At 36.1% G+C, this 19,895-nt stretch overlaps 1 protein-coding gene across 7 annotated transcripts in view; it reads left to right on the forward strand.

Annotated features, from left to right (window-relative positions):
- The window catches only part of LOC306887169 (MAP7 domain-containing protein 1-like), a 42,094-nt gene extending 23,418 nt beyond the window's left edge, over positions 1-18,676 (forward strand). Inside the window, exons 4-19 of one of the 7 annotated variants that reach the window (XM_079444722.1) lie at positions 1,363-1,383; positions 3,650-3,813; positions 4,045-4,156; positions 5,858-5,962; positions 8,120-8,242; positions 8,435-8,574; positions 8,990-9,111; positions 9,838-10,076; positions 10,233-10,515; positions 12,151-12,331; positions 13,452-13,556; positions 14,895-14,945; positions 15,061-15,121; positions 16,437-16,491; positions 16,673-16,896; positions 17,996-18,538. In XM_079444722.1, the coding sequence (XP_079300848.1) occupies positions 1,363-1,383; positions 3,650-3,813; positions 4,045-4,156; positions 5,858-5,962; positions 8,120-8,242; positions 8,435-8,574; positions 8,990-9,111; positions 9,838-10,076; positions 10,233-10,515; positions 12,151-12,331; positions 13,452-13,556; positions 14,895-14,945; positions 15,061-15,121; positions 16,437-16,491; positions 16,673-16,896; positions 17,996-18,006 (1,997 nt within the window). In that variant the 3' untranslated portion in view covers positions 18,007-18,538. Of the gene's footprint in view, positions 1-1,362; positions 1,384-3,649; positions 3,814-4,044; positions 4,157-5,857; positions 5,963-8,119; positions 8,243-8,434; positions 8,575-8,989; positions 9,112-9,837; positions 10,077-10,232; positions 10,516-12,150; positions 12,332-13,451; positions 13,557-14,894; positions 14,946-15,060; positions 15,122-16,436; positions 16,492-16,672; positions 16,897-17,995 lie in introns of all 7 variants that reach the window. The other 6 variants (XM_079444723.1, XM_079444726.1, XM_079444727.1 and 3 more) reach the window with 6 other exon arrangements.
- Positions 18,677-19,895: the final 1,219 nt, after the last annotated feature.

Genomic DNA, 19,895 nt, shown 5'->3' on the forward strand with positions numbered 1-19,895 from the left:
ATAAAATATTTATATATTAAAATGTGTGTGTGTGTGTGTGTGTGTGTGTGTGTGTATTTGTTTTTAATATTTACACTATATTGCCAAAAGTATTGGGTCTCCCCCTTCTAATGAACATGTTTTGACTACTTTAGTAATTTCTATGAGTACAAATCTTAATGTTTAAGCATATAATGATATTCTAGGGAATTGTGTGCTTCTAATTTTATAGCAGCAGTTTGGACAGGACCCTTTTCTATTCTAACATGACAGTGCCTCTGTGTATAAGGCACGGTTCAAAAAGACATGATTGATTCAGTCAGTGTGGAAGAACTTGACTGGTCTGCAGAAAGCCAAGTCCTGATCCCTGCTGAACACCTCTGGTGTGACTTTATATGCAGACCTTGAGCCAAAAACTCATCACCAAACACCAATGACTTGTACATAAGGGTACTGTCATTTTAGACACGTCCAAAACTGTTGCAACGGAGATGGAAATACAATTTTTAAATACATGAATTATGTTTCCATCTTTGTTGCTACAGTTTTGTTAGTGCCTTTTTCTGTTCTAAAGAAGGGGGTGTCCCAACATTTTTGTCCTTATAGTGTCTGTACAAGTCATTGGTGTTTGGTGATGAGTTTTTGGCTCAAGGTCTGCATATAAAGTCACACCAGAGGTGTTCAGCTGGGATCAGGACTTGGCTTTCTGCAGACCAGTCAAGTTCTTCCACACTGACTGAATCAATCATGTCTTTTTGAACCGTGCCTTATACACAGAGGCACTGTCATGTTAGAATAGAAAAGGGTCCTGTCCAAACTGTTGCTATAAAATTAGAAGCACACAATTCCCTAGAATATCAGTATCTGCTTTAACATTTAGATTTGTACTCATAGAAATTACTAAAGTAGTCAAACATGTTCATTAGAAGGGGGTGACCCAATGCTTTTGGCAATATAGTGTATATATTAATATAATAATATTGTATATTAACTTTTAGCTAATTTAAATTTTAAAAATAAATACTTTAAATGTACTCAAATACATGTCAGGAAACACTGTTAAAATCCACTCTGGCTTGGTTGCATACAAGCTCTTTTTACTATTTTCTAGGCTCCTAATTGGTAATAATATGAACCTTTCCCCTAGTTATAACAATTCTGGCAATGAAATAACTTCTAAATGTTTTACTGCTTCTATGTCTTTACTAAACCAGCACTTAGAGATGTTCTCCTCTTCAGAGAATTATAAATATCTCACATGCTCCATGTTTTTTTCGTCATATCACTGTGCCTGTTATGGCTGCTGAGATTGCTGTGCTGTGCTGCTCTGCTTTGCATGATTGACACAATGTTTTTGTCTTCTTTCTCACCTTCACTCCCCAGAACAGCGTAGCCAGACTCAAGGTAAGCCACTCCTCCGTCTCTGGTGGTGTTGGTGACTGATGCGCTTCATCCCTTTCTCTATCAAATTCTTATTCTCTTGTAGAGCTGCTTTCCCTTTCCATTGTGTCTCATAATTAGTGACAGATTGTTGTGTCTTAATTTTGAGTGAAAAGCTGCCATCGTTGTCACACTCCCCTGCTGGAAAATGATGCTTAAACCAATTTATGGTGAATACCAGTAGTTTCTACATAACTTGGTGAAGCTGGCAATGTATGGTCATTAGCTGGTTCAAGCTGGTTTAGGTGGTTGATAAGATGGTTTACCAAAGACAATTGCTAGTAGATCACCTAGCTGACTTGGACCTAGTTGGTTAAATATGTCTGTGTTTTTTATACAATGTTTATGTGTGGTAGCATATTTTAATGTTTTAGAGATTTAATTTAGTTTATTTTAGAATATTGTAGAATTTAATCAAGTGTTTATTAGTAATGACGTACAAGTAATGACAAATGGTTCAGAAAGTGAGCCGACAGATGAATTCTGGGAGATCATATGTTTGATTTGAAGGATGGCCTATTTTTTTCCAGCAGGGTCAACTGTCCTCCTGATTTTACCCTAATGCTTAGCTTTCACAATTGACTCACTGTGAATTTCATACAACAAACATGATGGGGCTTGTCAGTATCTTAATAAAAGGATGGACATGTGAAAATCAACCAATTTACACTTTGATTTTTAGGTTATTATCTCAAACATAATTAAGAAAATTGTTTGTTTGGTATTCTCTTTTACACTTTTTTTTTTTTTTTTTTTTTTTTCAGTGAATCTGTCAAAACGTCATGTAGGTCATAATTCCTCATTTATATATGACAATAACATGATACACCGCATTCATGTTGTTTAGCATTGGGGTCAGTTATAGATCATAGGTCCACCAAATTTGAACTTTTGACCGCTAAACCTCCCTTCACGTGTGTATGTTTTTCAGAAAGCTTGTTTTCATAGTAAGGTTTTACAAGTTTCCCATAATTACAAACTGCAGGATCTGTTTAGACCCAGAAATAACATCTGCTGCTGTCTTAAAGTGACTGAACTGTGAATAAATCATGATTGATGTGAATATAATCATGATAAACACACATCCTGCTACATTCCAGTCACACAAGGGTGAAGTGTGTCATTTAGACCTAACAGTTCAGGCCATAGTCAATTGAACTCATCAATCCATCTCTTCTACCATCACCATGGTCCTCCACAGTAATGTTTAATATTTGTGTGGACTGCAGGGAGTGAGTCAAATGTACATAGTAGGTCATGTAGTGTAGTCTCTCAGACTGTGGGTCGTTTTCCAGCTCATCTGTGTCAGCAGGTTTATGAAAGTTTGATGAAGAGCATCACCCAGACACTCTCAGGCCATCACTATTTTATAACTGTGGAGCTCAGAGAAAAAGACTCAAAACCTCCAGTCTCAGAAAAGATGAAGTCTCCCAGTGGAGAGTCTTTTCATGTCAAGCCTTGCTTTCACTCTTTATTGCAGTGACAGTAGGTATTGCACATGAATTATTTGTTTAGCAATTTTTATACCCTAAAAGTAGGTAGGATTTATTCTGAATCAACATATTTAGGCCCAACAGTTAATGTAAAACTCGATTTTTTTCTTTTCTTTCTAGATTAGTGTCCCTATCATTGTTGCATTTGTGTTTGTTTGAAGTCGCACCATTGTCCTTGTCGTTTTATGTAGTCATACACCATAATTAAAAAGATGTAGTATTTCATGAATGAAAAATGCTTTAAACTCACATATCCCAAAAGGATTCTTATATACTTAAGACACAAAACAAATGCGAGCTGAATGAAGATTTTATTAAGTAGTACATGACTAGGATATGAAATATGCTGTTTATTGAGACAAAAAGTTAATTAAACGTACACTGACAGCTTTTTGTAAACAATGTTCACAGTGTGCTTAAATAGGGGTTATGTAGGTGCTGTTGTAAGTGCTGTTCTTTTGAATTTTCTATTCAGCAAAGAATCCTGAAATGATTTCTGAATGATCATTTGACACTGAAGACTGGAGAAATGACTGCTGAAAATTCAGATTTGTCATCACAGAAATAAATGACATTTTTAAACATATTAAAATAGAAAACAGATATTTTGGATTGTAATATTTCACAATATTACTATTTTACTGTATTTTTTATCAAATAAATGTAACCTTGGTGATCATAAGATACTTCTTGGCCTGGTTTTGGTAGCTAACAGGTTCTTCCTCTCTATCATGTAGCTGCTAAAAAGTCTCAGTGGCTGGAGAAGGAGGAACGGGCACGGCAGGTGCGGGAACAGCAGCTGGAGGAGCGGCGGAGGAAGCTGGAGGAGCAGCGGCTGAAAGCAGAGAGGCGCCGCACAGAGCTGGAGAAGAGACAGAGACAGAAACTTGAGAAGAACAAGGTGAGTGAGTAGTGGTGTTTAGTGCAAACCCAAATGACACAACCTGTTCTTCACACTTTGAGGATCTGAGTTCGTGAGGTTTATGCCAGCATGCCAGGCGTTGTTTTCCCTTTCAGCTACTTCAAAGAGTAATGCTAGATGAGTTGTTTATCAGTGAAAGTGGAGCAAACTGGGCTCTGAGTTTTCCCCTTTAAAAGATCAATACCATTGGCATTTATTTATTTTGTTCAGGAGCGATATGAGGCGGCCATCCAGAGGTCTGGTAAGAAGACATGGGCAGAGATTAGGCTGCAGAGATGGTCCTGGGCCGGAGGCTTGAGCGGCAACTCCAGCCAAAGCCAGAGTGAGTTACATAAAATACACAAAAACTGTACCTGTAGGTATTGCTTCTGGTTCCTTTTTATATTAACTGCATTTGTCATCCATGTTAAGAAAAGAATAAGCTGGATTGTCTTTGGAAGATGCATATAAAAAAATTCTCTCTTTGTCATTTTTGCACATTTTACCCTATAAAGTGCTTAAGAATACACACTAAAAAGAATAAATGTATGTTTTCCATTTCCATATAAAGGAAAGGTATCAGGTTCTCTAGTTTCTCAGACTTATCACATTAGATGGTTTCTTATATGTTGCAAAAAAAGCCTCACTCAAGCCCTTTTGCTTAAGCCAGACTAAACGCTCTTTACTAATATGATAATAACCAAGAGATCAGTTGCTTTGCTTCTGGGGATCATAGGGACTTTAATGTACAACTAGGCAAATGCAAATACTAACTGAGATCTGCTAACGCTTTACCATTTTTACCACAGTATCTTTCCGTAGCATTAATTTCAGTGCGTTTTGTGCCCCACAAGAGTCACTCAGAAGGTGCACTTGTCCCTTGTTTAGATTTTATATTAAGAATTTAGGTTATTCCTTAAATGGTGAAAATGTACAAAAACTCAAAAGAGAAACATCTTCATAATCTTCAGTTACGTGCCTTTGTGTATTTATGGGTCCGTATATAACAGAAGGTGAGAATGACTTACTGAGAAGGCTTGGAAATAGGGTAATAAACTTCAATGGAGCTTTCTACCACTTCCCCCCAGGACTCGAGACCTCAATTTATAGGCTAACCAATGCGGTTTCTCCAAGGATCTTATTTTTTAACTGACTTAATTTAGTTTTTCCCCTCCCAAAAGTTGTGCACAGTCATTGTAGTCTCTGATGATGTCTTAAGAGGCGGTGACCCCATTATAAAGTCTGTAGACTGTGATAATGAACACCGAACAGCCCAACTCAATAAAAATAGCAGCTGAGTTAATATTCAGACACTGCAAACATAACAGTGGTTATCCAGGATACAGATAACCATCTTTGGCGGCTCAAACAGTAGTTTAAAGTGCCCCTATTATGCCATTTTTAAGGTTGCTAATATTGTTTTATGAGTCTCCTAAAACAGGTTTACATGCATCCAAGGTCAAAAAAAGTTTAGTTTTCTCAAAAAATAGCTTTAATTTTACCTAATTTCTAAATGATTCGTGTGAAGCAGTTCAAAGAATCAGTCTCTCTAAACCCCTCCTTTCCGGGAGCACTCGCTGCTGTGATTGGTCAGATGGCGCAGTCCTTTGTGATTGGTCTACCGCGTACAGCGTGAATGACAGCCCATGGGCGGACAGTATGCAAATGTGTTACTTTGTGACGTACAGCCGTAACAGAATACGATTTTAATTCCTAATGACTCGTTTAGGCGATTGCGAGTCGACTTTTTTTTTTTTTTTTTTTGATAGACAGTAACTTTATATATCGTGCACTTTTGGCTTCACAACTTTGCAGAAAGTTTATGTTCACATACTGCTACATAACACTGCATGAAAGGTAATATTCGAAAAGGCATAATAGGGGCACTTTAAGGCATATTTTGACCTATATATTTACTTGTCCTATATATCAGTGGCTGTTTTGTTTGTTTAAGGGATTAGTGGTTAATTTTTTGACTGCCCCCCCCATCGTTCCGCCTTGGTCCCCTCAGCATTGTGTATGCGGTGTTCTCTGGATTTTACAGGCAGATGCTCAATATCAGCGGTCAACCTGCCCAAACATGTGGATTCAGTCATAAACAAGCGGCTCTCCAAATCTTCTGCCACTCTCTGGACGTCCCCTAACAGAAGTAAGGACATGCCTCCGGATCTAGCCCCTCCTTCACGTCTTCACAGGCTCCTCCCTTCACATAATTATGAGTTTCCATTTTATCCTGCCACCTTTGATTTCTCCCTTGAGACCAATCACCTGCTCGTCCTCCGTGATCATTCAATCATTCCCTCCTTCCAAACGTCTCCTCGTCAGTGTCTTCAGTTTGACCGAATTTGAATTTTTAAATCTTCATCGTCTTTCACCGTCAACCGTCCTCAGTGGTGTTCTGTTTTTGTTTTGTTATTTTTGGTGGTGGTTTTCTCTGTTCCTTGTTCCTTTTTCTTGATGTGACTTTTAAAGTTGAATACTTGCATACTTCGCCATACCTTCACCTGCATATGGTGTATGATGAAAGTATTTGGACACTTACACCACACTTAAAATGTATGAAATTTAAAGAATAAAAAATTGATGCTAGAACATTTTTTTTAATAACAAACTATTCTTTTCTAAGTGTCCAAATGCTTGTCTGTTTGAATAATATTATGTATTGTTTTATAGGTAACACATTACAATATGGTTTGTTAATGATGTTAGTTAAAGCATTAGGTATCGTAAATTAAGTTGTACATTCTTTTATTAATCTAGGTTTGATTTGAATTACATTTAATATTTTAATTGAATTATATATTTTTTTAATTGCATTCAAACTGTATAAATTAATAAATATAATAAAAATATATTAAAAATGTTTCTTAGTTTTCCCTAATGCATTAACTAATGTTAAAGAATTGAAGCTTATTGTAAAGTGTTATCATTTTATCTTTTAAAACCTAACATCTGAAATGTTTAAAGCGTGCTTGTGCTATATTTCTTTGAAGTCAGTGTCCATTGTTCTGATGTTTTGATGACATTTAGAAATTGTAAGTGTCTGAACATGATTCAAAAAGAGAAATGTGTTGATGGTTTTACATTCCACACAGAAGGGACATTTTTCAGTGAATTGAGGTCTAGTTGATTATTTCTTTCCCAAAAATGTCTGGTGCTTCTTTTATTGGATGTACTGAGGTCATGAAAACTCAATTGTAAGTAGGGCACACACTATTTGTGAGTGCACCCTAAAACAATAGATGGAGTAGAGCAGAAAGTAGAGTTCATGCTTAGTGCTGAGACAGCTAATCGAGTCTGGGAAGTTTTCCATGAGCAGAGACTTTACTGCAGAGTGCTGATGAATGTTCTGCTATGGGCAATATCTCTCTCAATCTCTCTTCTAAAATGCCTGTCTAGCCCCTAATTGTTCTTGTGCTCTTGCTTTTCGCATCTTACCATGCATTTACCTGTGGCTCTTTCTTGTTTCCTCTTTTTCTTTTCTCTTGAAAATCACATAAGTTTAGAATTAGGGTTATTCTAGGGTTATTTCTCATTTTTGTGTAATTTGAAATACTAAAATGGCTAAAACTAAAAGAAATGTAATAGATGAAAACTAAATAAAAAAATATAGAGAGAGACTAATAAAAATGAGAAAAACTTTTGATAAAAATATACCAAAAATCTTAAATTAAACTGAAAACCGAACATTTTAAAATAAAATCAAAATATTACTTAAACTACTTAAAAGTAACTGTTTCTCAGAATTAGCAATGATGTTTATTTTTTGGTAAGTGTAAAGTTGTATAGTTTTTTTTTTTTTTTTACATAAACACATTTTATTAATTTATTTGTCCTTCTGTGTTAATTCACCCAAAAAAGAAACATTCTATCATCATTTACTTGTTGTAAACATGTATGACTTTCTTTCTTCAGTGAAACACATTATTTGATATTTTGATGAATATTAACGGTTTATAGTGAAAAACCACAAAAACCACTGGTTTGTAGCAACATTAGGGTGAATAAATTGCAGAATTCTTATTTTTAGATGAATTGTTCTTTCAATATGTTTCAAACTTTAACTGATTCTCACAATTTCTTTTTTGGACTTGTTTACTCTTCACCTTCACTGGCTTTTCTAGCATATGGCAGTGTTGAGAAATCAACAAAGGAGACAAACAGTTGTTTGTCATTGCCACGATTTTATCATTATAAAAATTTGTAATATTGCAACCGTTTTGTTTATTATATTCATGTAAAAGTTGGTAAAGGGGTTGTTGCAAGTATATTTGAATAGGAACTCATTTTTAATCTTTTCTTGCAGCTCGTAGCATGCAGCTGAGTCCCTGGGAGAGCAGTATTGTAGACCGGCTGATGACGCCCACTCTCGCCTTCTTGGCTCGTAGCCGCAGTGCTGCCAGTGTGCTGAACAACTCCAGAGATACCCGTGAGTGGCAGGATACAATCATAGTATCCTTTATATTTGTTATTAGCCTCAGTCTTTTAGAAAAGACTTTTTAAACACCAATTTGCAGTATTCTTCTATTTTTAGGGCCTGTGCAAGTCAGGAAAAACAGCATGACCTTTTTCTGTTCTATATGCTGCAAATTGGGATTTAAATGTGTGTTCTTTCATGCAGAGTCTCCGTTGTGTCCACGCTCGGTGTCTGCCAGCCCTCTCTCAACGTGTGCTCATCGGCCACATCACCGCTGCTCTGAGCGCTGGAGTGTCACCACCAGCACGCCCAATATCGCCCAGCGCAGAAGAGACTCTACACCTGTGAGTCATTTAAGACTCCCTTTCACTCTGCATCTTTCTTATACTCCATCTATCCTGCATGTTATATCATATTTTGCTGTGATATAAGAGGTGAGAAATTCATCATTCATCTACACGTCCATAAATCCATATATCCAAGTCTTGATTTCCATCCTGTTTTGTCCTATGTACCTGTACAGCACTAATCTTCATTATGAAACATGTTAATGTTGCCTTGTTAATGTAATCATTAATATTATTAAAGTGGCCATTATTACAACAATGCACTTTAGAACTAAAAAAAACAGCAGATATTGTGAGTGAAATATCATCTGATCAAATAGACATTTTAATGAGAAATTCAAATTTAGCGATAACAGTCTTACACCTGCTTGTGAGTCACTGTCTTTATTTTTGTCTTATCTTTTTTCAAAAGATGAGGAAGGATAAGAAAGAAAAGGAGAGAGAAAATGAAAAGGAGAAGAGTACCATCACCAAAGAGAAGGTGCTGAAGAAGAGACAGTCCATGCCTTCAATGAAAACCAGGATAGAGTCCAGGTAAAATGACTAATCTAGCAATATAACATCTAAACCTATAGCTTAAATTTAATTTTATAGATACATTTGGATTAGTGATAGATAGATAGATAGATAGATAGATAGATAGATAGATAGATAGATAGATAGATAGATAGATCGATCAAATTCTTAGTTCATTTTAATTTCTGGTCAGAGTGAAACAGTCTTAGAAACATCTAAACAGTTTTAGATGCTCATATTCTGGAAGCACTGCCTTTCACATTCAAAAGGAAGATACAATAGAAGCTTTTTAATGGACCTTTTTGCCCTGAGCATTATCTAATTCTGTTGAATCAAAGCTATGTTATGTAATGCTGTCTCTGACTAAACATTTCACCTTTTTGTAGTAGCCAGAAGTCATAGTTTAGTTTCGAAGTCATAGTTTTTAGAAGTTTAGCTTTAGTTTTAAAGGTGCTTTTATGTGTTTAATTTGTTTAATCATCATTTATCTATTTCTAGGACATTATGAAACATCAGGCTGCATTTTAGGTCATGTTCTTGCTGTGAACATGTTGTATTAGTCCCTCCCTCAACATGTGTGTAAGACAGACTTGTGTATAAGATAGACTTGTGTATGGATCAACTGGTTCTCACCATGGATATAGCCATAGATGCTGGAATGGCGTTAAGAAGAAAATAAACAAACAAAAACATGTTGTTTTTTTCATCTTAGCCATTAAATTGAGTTTCTCTTCATATTTCTAGTCCGAGTCCAGTGTCCAAACTGAGATCTGCATCTCCTGTGACGCCCAAAGGCCGTGCGTCCTCCCCCAGTCCTGCAGTATCTCCCAAACCTCCCTCAGCACGAGCGAGTCCAAGCACTCCTAAAGCCAGACCCAAGAGGGCCAGGACCCCTGCCCGCGTGGAGACCCGCACTGCCTCGCCTGTCGCCATAGAGAGGGTCAAAGAGACCCGCAGGCCTGCTACACCTGAAGAACCAAAGAGTGAGTGTGGTGATGATGATTGTGGTGTTGCCACATGATTCTCTTTTAACAGGAGTTTTTCCATTTAAACATGCAAGTTTTTCATTTTATACTTTTTTTTTACCCTCCCTCCAGTCCTCATTTTTTCCCCGCTTCGTTTCTCTGTGTTTTCTCCAGCCTCTTCTCCTGTCCCCTCCATTGTCCTGTCATCTGTTCTGGACACGCCCCCTGTTGCAAGTGCACCAATCAAGACGGTTTCTGCACCCTCTGTCCCCGAGGAGTCTTCTGTAGTCCCTGCTCTCCCACAGGTGTCTTCTCCAGCTCCTTCTCCAGGCAAACCCATGGCTGGCACCAATAACCCAGAGGAAGCCACCCGCATCCTGGCCGAAAAAAGACGACAGGCCCGTGAACAGAGAGAGAAGGAAGAGCAAGAACGTAAAGAACAGCAGGAGATAGAAAGGTTACCTATTTTATATTCATTTAATTATACATATTTATATGTATATGCATATACAGTGTGTGTATATACACTGCTGCTCAGAAGTTTGGGATCGCCTCATCGAGGCTGTATCTATTTGATCAAAAATACAGAATCAAATTGTTATTTTGTGAAATATTATTCTAATTTAAAATAACAGTTTTCTATTTTAATATATGTTAAAATATAATTTATTCCTGTGATCAAAGCTGAATTTTCAGCATTATTACTCCAGTCCTCAGTGTCACATGATCCTTCAGAAATCATTCTAATATGCTGATTTGTAATCAATGTTGGAAACCGTTGTCCTGCTTCATATTTTTTTGGGACCTGTGATGTTTTTTTGTTTTTTTTTGGATTCTCTGATTAATAAAAAGTTTAAAAGAACAGCATTTATTTAAAAAAGAAATTTAGTGTTACAATATACAATGCTATTCTAAAGTTTGGGGTCAGAACATTTTATTTTATTTTATTAATACTTCTATTCAGGAGGGATGTGTTAAATGAATAAAAAGTCATATTGAAGACTTATATTGTTAGAAGAGATTTCTATTTTGAACAAATGCTGCTCTTTTTCACTTTGTATTCAACAAATCAGCATATTAGAATGATTTCAGAAGGATCATGTGACACTGAAGACTGGAGTAATGATGCTAAAAATCCAGCACTGCATCACAGAAATAATATATTTTTTTTAAGTATATTAAAATTGGAAACAAATATTAGAAATTGCAATAAGATTTCACAATATTACTGTTTTTTCTGTATTTTTGATCAAATAAATACAGCCTTGATGAGCAGAAGAGACTGCCTTAAAAAACATTAAAAATCTTACTGATCCCAAACTTTTGATTGCCAGTTTCTATACAGATACATATATATGATTTTTTTATTTGATCAATTATTTAAAAATGACCACATCCACATTCTCATTTTCACTTGAAATTTAAATTGACTGCCCGTTCCTCAACAGAAACTCCATAATGCAGGAGATAGGCTCACGTGGGAAACATTGGTTTGAGTCTAGCTTGCAACATGCACTGATCCCATTCCACTTTTATCACACCAATAACTATCTGTCATTTCCACTATATCTGTCTAATAAAGAGGCAGGATAACAATTTAATCTCTATAAAATTTTTTTAAACTTTTTTAACTTTTGACCCTTTGTATCCCTGCCATCCAAGCCAAACTCCACCTCAGCTAACACACGTTCTGGTATGTAACATGTCCTGCTCCATCAGGCTGTGCTCCGGGAATAGCCTCTGTGGTGTGGAGCTGTTGACGTCTGGTGTTCTCAGTGACAATTTATGAGTTTAGCACATTTATGAGCCAAAAGGAACTTTGGCAACAGCGTAATGAGAGTTCCACACTGTTTATGCTCCAGTGTCACTGGTAACTAGGGGTGCAGATATTTTGGTCACAACTAAAAAGATTCACTGATTCACACTCTCCATCCACTTTGCATTTTATCTGCAATTTCAAGTTTCATGATCAATTTTGCAAGAGACACCAACGTCCACTTTTTTTCAATTCACAAAGTTCAATGTTTAATGCTACCTGAAGGGACTTTTTATCTTATGTGTGTATAATGACTGACTGTCCTCCATCACACAGGCTTCAGCGTGAGGAGAGGCTAGCACAGGAGGTGGAGGAGAGGAGGCACAGGGAGGAGGAGGCGCAGCTCATGGCGGAGCAGGAGAGTTTAAGAGAGGAGGCTCAACGCCTGCAGGACAAGGAGGCGGCACAGGAAAGAGCCAAAATCGAACAAGAAGAAAACGAACGCCTTCAGAAACGGGTCAGAAATGCTGCATTTCTCAGAATACTAAGAACTCACTTCACTCTGTCAAATCAAAGCTATATAAATGCATATACTGACAGTCATGTACAGTACATATATAGACTTTCCAGTACTGAATATTGAATTGCTTGGTTGCATCAGAGCCATGGCCTGGCACTTAGTGCACATGCTCAAGACATGTCCTCATATGGGAGACATGGGTTCAGATCTGGCCTAGGTTGTGTCCTGATCAGTGTCATTTAAATATTATTTATAATATACTATTATAATGTTACTTAAAAAAAAAAAAAAAAAAAAAAAAAAAAAAAAAAAAATATATATATATATATATATATATATATATATATATATATATATATATATATATATATATATATATATATATATATATATATATATATATATATATATATAAACTTTAAAAAAATAAATAAAAATAAATGATGTTTTTCATGTAATTTTTGTTTTTCAGCTTTTTCAATTGCCAAAAATTATTTTTAATACTTTTAATACACTGGTCTTTAGTTTTTAGGGTTTGATCCATATATGACCTACATTTTATATTTAATGCTGTAAAATATGAGCATGCACTTGTATCCTCATTTTTGAAGCAGGATAAGACAAAAAAATGCTACACAAGTTTGTCAGGTTCTTACAAATCTGCTCTTACTACTTCTAGGAATGCATTAAAATTAACTGTCCCATTTAATGTAGTAGCATTTTTGAGGTTTTACCACTACTCTGTGTTCAAAACGGTATTTAAATAGATATTAAGTAGGTATCAGAGTTCTCACAGTAATGGAAAACAAGGAAATATAAAGACATTTTGTGATTTTAATTCAAGGCCTGGAGAAGCCATAGAAATAAATAAAATATTAAAAAGTCATGGACATTTCTATAGCTATCATAGAATTTTCTAGTTATATTATGTTTCATCAGCTAAAGTAACTGGTATTTAATTAAAAATATTTTAAAAGAAACTCAACCACTAAATGATAACAATAATAAAAAAAAAAGAAATTCATTGGATAAAATGTCGTCAGCAGCAGATGAATGAATGACTGCAGAGAAAGTTGTGTTCAGTATGAATCTGATCATATGATCATTGTGTCTGAAGAAAGAGGAGGCTGAAGCAAAGGCCCGAGAGGAGGCTGAGAAACAGCGACTGGAGAGAGAGAAACACTTCCAGAAGGAGGAGCAGGAGAGGCTGGAGAGAAAGAAGGTCAGAAGGGTTTCCACCTCACATTTAGATTTTTCTTTATAAGGTCATTTTGAAATCATGTATGCATCTTTAAAACCCATATTACAGGGAACTGTTTGCATATCTTCACAAACTGAAAACTCAGCAGTCCATTTAAATCCTTTAATTTCCTCTCTGAACTAGTCACACATGCCCACAGTAGCTTTCAGGCATAGAATGTGGTAGACCAAAATATGTTTTTAAGGTGACTGTAGAATCATAGTGAAGTGCGAACTCTCGAGATTCATACATCTGCCATAAATCATACAACACTTTGACATACACCCTCTGATCCCATTCTGTGAACCTGTTTAATGGAGGTTAGCCTCGTTCACTCTATTCCGGTAGTATATTACCCCACCAGGACGCTACGTCCCGCTACAAGTCAGTTTATCAGGGCTGCGTTAGAGCCTCGACCCAACTGTCCTCAGCTCATGGTGTGAGTTTTGGAAGACACAATGTCCTCTGAGCTTGACACACTGTAGTGTTTCTTCGAAGTCAATAAACACCTGCCGCTGTCTTTTGGAATCCTTAAAGCTTTCTGATTTTTAAACTTTGAAAGATATATCAAGAACCAGACAGATATCTATTGATAAAAGTAAAAATCACCTTTTGGAATGATGTGGAATCATTCAATTAAATTAAATTACTTTTTTTTTCTAATTTAATACATAATTTTAATTACAAATATATATATAAAAAGAGATATAGAGGACCAGAGAGATATATGTCCGTAAACAGTACAATTAGGAATTGAGAATAATGTAGATAGATTCATTGTTGAAATAAAACTAAATGAATAAAAAAAATAAACACAAAATAAATCTGAGACACTTGCATTTTTCTAATTGAATACATAATTTTTCTTTACTAATTACATTATCATAAATATGAGTGAAAAGTTTGCTTGAAAAATGAATATGAAACTGTTCTCTTTTCAATTCAAGTTCAAGTTAGCTCTATTGTATAGACAGACATATAAACTAACTAAATATTAAATATTACATATTAAATGAACTCCACAAGTTTGTGTGAAACCTGATGACCATGTTCTGCAGCATGATTCAGAAATGATCCAAACAATATCTTGTGCTTCAACGAGTTACAAGATCAGCCACAATGTTTGCTTACTTGATTAGTAACCTATAAATAGTGCAGAATCTTAAATATTTCTTCTTCGTTTTACGTCATCATGTTTCCTTTCTTTTACATTTTTCAAAGTTCAAAAACTTTGTTTATTTCCAGATTTAAATTTGATTGTGAAACTCTTGAAACATTTTCTATGCTTTTACTTTTGTCTCTTCTGTGCATTGTTTTTAGCGTCTGGAGGAGATTATGAAAAGAACACGCAAAACAGATGCAGGAGATAAGGTACAGGGACGTTCTCATTTAAAACAGCCTCACTGCGGCAGTAGCAAGGCTCCAATTTCCCCTTGTGGTTAAAGAGCTCAGAATTGAATTGTGCTCTTTTCTTTCCTTCATGCAGAAAGACACAAAATCTCCCTCTCAAGTCAATGGAAAAGCTCCAGATTCTGAGATGAATAAAGGTATGACGTTAGTTTAAAATGATGTTGGATTAAGAATGTTAGTATAAATTGTTCATATCACTACTTACAAATAATCTTTAGTTGGATTTGGCATTCAGTGCTTTGTTCAGGACTATTTGAACATTTCTATTTAGATCTGTTTGAATCAGCAACAGCCCGTTTACGTCAGTCCCACATAATGTTTTCCCTGGCTCTGTCATTGTACCTTTTTTATTTCTTTGGGTCCAACTTTCAAAATAATTTTCCCTTGTTAGGAAAAGCATAAATAAAAGTTCCCACGTCCACACCCCTTTCAAAACCTCCCTTTTTCAAGATTAAGCTAATATCTGCAACATTTCCTCAAGGTTGGGAAATGGATTTGTTGCTCCATGTAGTCAGCCAGAGAGAGAATAGCATGCAAAACTGTGTACACACTACTGCTTGTTACTTGCGTCATGTCGAATCCCTGTTGCCGTTCAAAACCAGTGTTTTCTGAAATTGAGTATGAAAATTGGCACAGCGGCATGGTGAATCCGTCACAGTCTATTTACGTAGAGCTTTGACACTCAGTAGCTGTTTTTTTTCCCCAGCTGGATGAATGACTATCAAGTCTACTTTCATCCAGCTGCTAATATTATTCTTGTTAGCCACTAGAAATACATACACTGCTGTGCAAATTCGTATTTGATCAAAAATACAGTACAAGTATTATTAACATTATTAAGTATTGTGAAATATTATTACATTTTAAAACGCTGTTTTCTCAATATATTTTCAAATGTAATTTTTTCCTGTGATGGCAAAGCTGAATTTTGATCTTTCAGAAATCATTCTAATATGCTGATTTTGTGTTCAAGAAACATTTCTTATTATTAATGTATAAAACAGTTGCTTTAATATTTTTTTTGTGGAAACCTGATACATTCTTTAAATAGAAGATTCAGAAGAACAGTGTTTGTCTTAAATAGAGATTAAAGATTATTTATTTCATTACTCATTTCTCTGTAAATTTTGTTCAATTTCATGCATCCTTGCCAAATAAAAGTATTAATAAAAAATCTTACTGACCTTCAAACTTTTGAAGGGTAGTGTAAATATAAATACAAAAGGACATATTCACAGCAAACTCCTATTATGTATTATGTATTAACTAGCTGTTGTAAACATAATGAGCACTGGGAATCTGGGAAATTATTCCAGATGAACTGTTGAAATGTTTATTCTGTCAGTTGTACAACCATCTGGGAAAGGAACATTGATTTGGCAAAGGAACACTAAAACAAACAAGATTGCCATTTTAAGAAACTATTAGCATGACATTCTGTCTTTCCCCTAGCAGCTGCTGACTACCAGCCAAGCCCGGCATTGAAACAAGATGATGTGAACGAAAGGTAAGTCCTGTGTTTGCGTTTTTATATTCTGTCAGTTTACCAAGAAGGTGACCGCCTTGTTTTCTTAAATACAAGGAATGCAAACACTACTTTATTCACAAATTGTATTTGCGATATTCCGATTTTCACATAGATTTGTAGTGGTTTAACACTCATTTAAACCATCTGTTTTGTTTTGCAGTCTGTCTGTTCTTGTGGTCAATGGTGTTCAGACTTCCAAGCACGAGGATGGCCTGTTAGCAAAAGGGGAGGCCTCTCACTTCGAAGAGATCATTCAACTGTCCAATCACAACAACGAACGGGAGAAATCAGAGATTGACAGACCCGACAAGCCAATCATGGCCTTTGAGAGCGGAGAATCATTCCTTAAGAAAACAGGCCCCATTAAACCTCAGCATGTGGCAGGTGAGCATCTAAAAAGTTCTTCTTAGACTGCATTGTGACGTGATAAATTTGAGGCAATTTGCATCTTTTTTTAAAGAAGTCCATTATAGACAAATCCATTTGAACAGTTCTTGTTGTGTGTTAAATATTAATGTTTCTTGTGGTGGGAAAGAGTAATTGTCATCATCTTTCCGATATTTTTGGCGCCTGGAGGATTAATGTTGTCTCAGGTGCAGGTTGCCCTGCGGGTGTGTCAGGCAGGGGTAAGGGGGTGAAGAGCCTGGCACTGAGCTGAATTCCTGAAATAGTGTCATGGAGACCTGATCTTGGCCCCACTGGCACCCAAGACTGGAAACAGGACCCCTTGGCTTAGCTCTTCACCCCCCTTTCCCTCGGCCTGGTCAGCATAACTACTGCTCCCCTCAGCACGTACCTCCACCTGTCCTCCTGCAGACAGCCCTCCAGCCATTAATCATCCGCAAAAAAAACACAAGGGGGTTTACCTCATGCCATGCCAGCTCTCGTAAACTGAGATGTGCATTTTTAATCCCAAGTGACATCCAGGATTTTTGCTTTGCTATATCTAGAGCGCAACCCTCATCTGATGTTAGGTATAGAATTATTATAGACATATCATGTGAGTGCGAAGATAGAAACATCAATTTTCTCAGGACTAAAGCACTCATTTTTTGTGCACCTTGCTGGAAAGCCATGTTGTACCAGGTTGTTTTAAATATGCTAATTTAACACAAATGAGTCCATACCAGCTAAGCAACCTACTAAAACCAGCTAAAAGTAGGAATGGGCATGAGTTCCTGATTTATTAATTATGAAACTGTAATTATTAATTATTCTGTTTATTAAAATCCAGGTATTTTAAATATAGGTGTTTAAATATATATATATATATATATATATTTTAATCTTTTAAAAAGGATACAGTCTGAGTTTTAAAAAAATGTGATGCTTATGTCGCAAGCTGCTGAAAACAAATCTGGAAAAAATCCCTTTGTGAGCTTTGAGTACCTAAGTAGTGTGTCCTAATTTATAAAAATCGAATTATTTAATTGCGTTTTGTAATACATTAAACACATGTCTAATCACCATATTCTTCCTCCAGAGGTCCTCTGAGGTCATAAACTGTTGGATAAAGCCTTAAATCTGCGAGTCCCTCGTCAACGTCTGCCTGAGGGACCCGGTGGAAAGAAGCACAGCATGCAAGAGACCTGTGCCAAATCCAAAAACTGTCTTCTGTTTAGACTGTACAAAGCAACCCCACCATCAGAGCCTCTCTTATGGTGTGTGATGGAAATGACAAGGAAGCTACACAACAATCAAGCTGAGATAAATGCCAACATACACCAGAATCACCATTCATCAAGCCCCTGACCCGCACACTTTATTCCAATTCAACAAGACCAATTCATGCCTCTCTCTGATCACCACAGTACAATGTTAGGTTGTTTTTTTTTTTGTGACAAACAATAATCCTTGTTGTTATTCATGCTATTATGGGTTGAACGCAGAAGTGCTTTGGGTGTTTTATTTTTCAATGTTTAGTTATTTAACTTGAAGAGAATTGTAACTACTGGGTACAGTTGTATGTGAATAATGTAAATTGGAAGAGACGATCTGTGAATAAAACAGAATGAAAGGGACAGCCATGTCTGCACTGTTTCAGAGTTTTTAATGCTAGAGATGTATTTAATATTGTCTTGTATAGTGAAATAATTTTTAATGCCATAGATGTACCAGATTAATGCATGCAGATGTAAACATGGATAAATGTGCTTACTTGCATAAGAAATGTGTCATACTTAAATATATCAACAGCCAGATTCACCATGCGTGCACATGCAACTGCAATACTGAAGTTCGTTTTAAATTTTAAACCTTACAGATGGCTTGGCTTTATCATTGTAAGAAACTGTTCTCACTAACTGACATGTTCTATGTTAGAGCCTTATCATAATATTCCTGGTTTTCTTGTTGGTAAAATGCCTGTTATTTCAAGTTTATGCCTATTTATAAACTGGAACAGATCGCCAATACCCAAAGGCTTCATATTTAACTCCAAATTATGGCAATTTATAGCCACTCTGGAACTTTTTTAGACCGTGAGAGCGCAAACGATTGGCCCTAGTTGTTGGCATAATAATTTTGTGTAGTCTTTCCAATCATGCTCCATTCTGAGGAGCTGAAACTGAGTGTATATTACTGATGCCCTCAATAATTCAGAGTAATTTTGAAGTAATTAGTCATGAAAAAAATGTATGAGAAAAATTAATGGCCCAATCACACCAAGAACAATATAACTACATTGGCGCCCACACCAACTCCCAATATAATTCTGTTTATTATAAGCATGCATTGCCATTCTGACATCTGCCAACTTAAAGCTGCCACCTGAAGCTCTTTAAAGCAGAATGGATTCTGATTGCCTGTCATTGCTTTTATTATTTATCAGCTGGGAAAAGTCATTTTGAAAGTGATTCCAGTTAATGATATTGTTCTTCTGTGCTGTTATCGTTATAGTTATCATCCTTACTGTGAATAGGTCTTAAAACTTTTATTGAAGAATAGATCTTGAATGAAACTAGAATTATTGTTTTTTCCTTAAGAAAAACAGTCATGCAAACAGTCAATGTGCAATGCAATTTAAATCGAATGGAGAAAAAACGACACCTTTAGACTGCTGTATTTGCAGCTATATCCAGAGTGATATAGCAAGCAATGATCTGTGATATGGAGGTAATGCATATCCTTTTGGGAAATCTAACCAGGTCCAAGATGGCTCAGCTGTCCCTACTTATGCTTTTCCAGAAGGCCATCGAGCCATGAGTTACGTGCCTTTACCAAACTCCTGGCCAAGCTCACGTCCCCCTGACCTTTGTGCACATACTTCAGCACGCTTGCCATCTGTATAGCATGACATCTAAAACCACCTCGATTTATTTCTCTCTCTCCCCCTAAAGCATGCGTTCAGAACTTTCATTGCACTAAACCACAATTACCATGGT

The sequence above is a fragment of the Barbus barbus genome (genome assembly GCF_936440315.1).
Source record: "Barbus barbus genome assembly, chromosome: 21".
Lineage (NCBI taxonomy): Eukaryota > Metazoa > Chordata > Actinopteri > Cypriniformes > Cyprinidae > Barbus > Barbus barbus.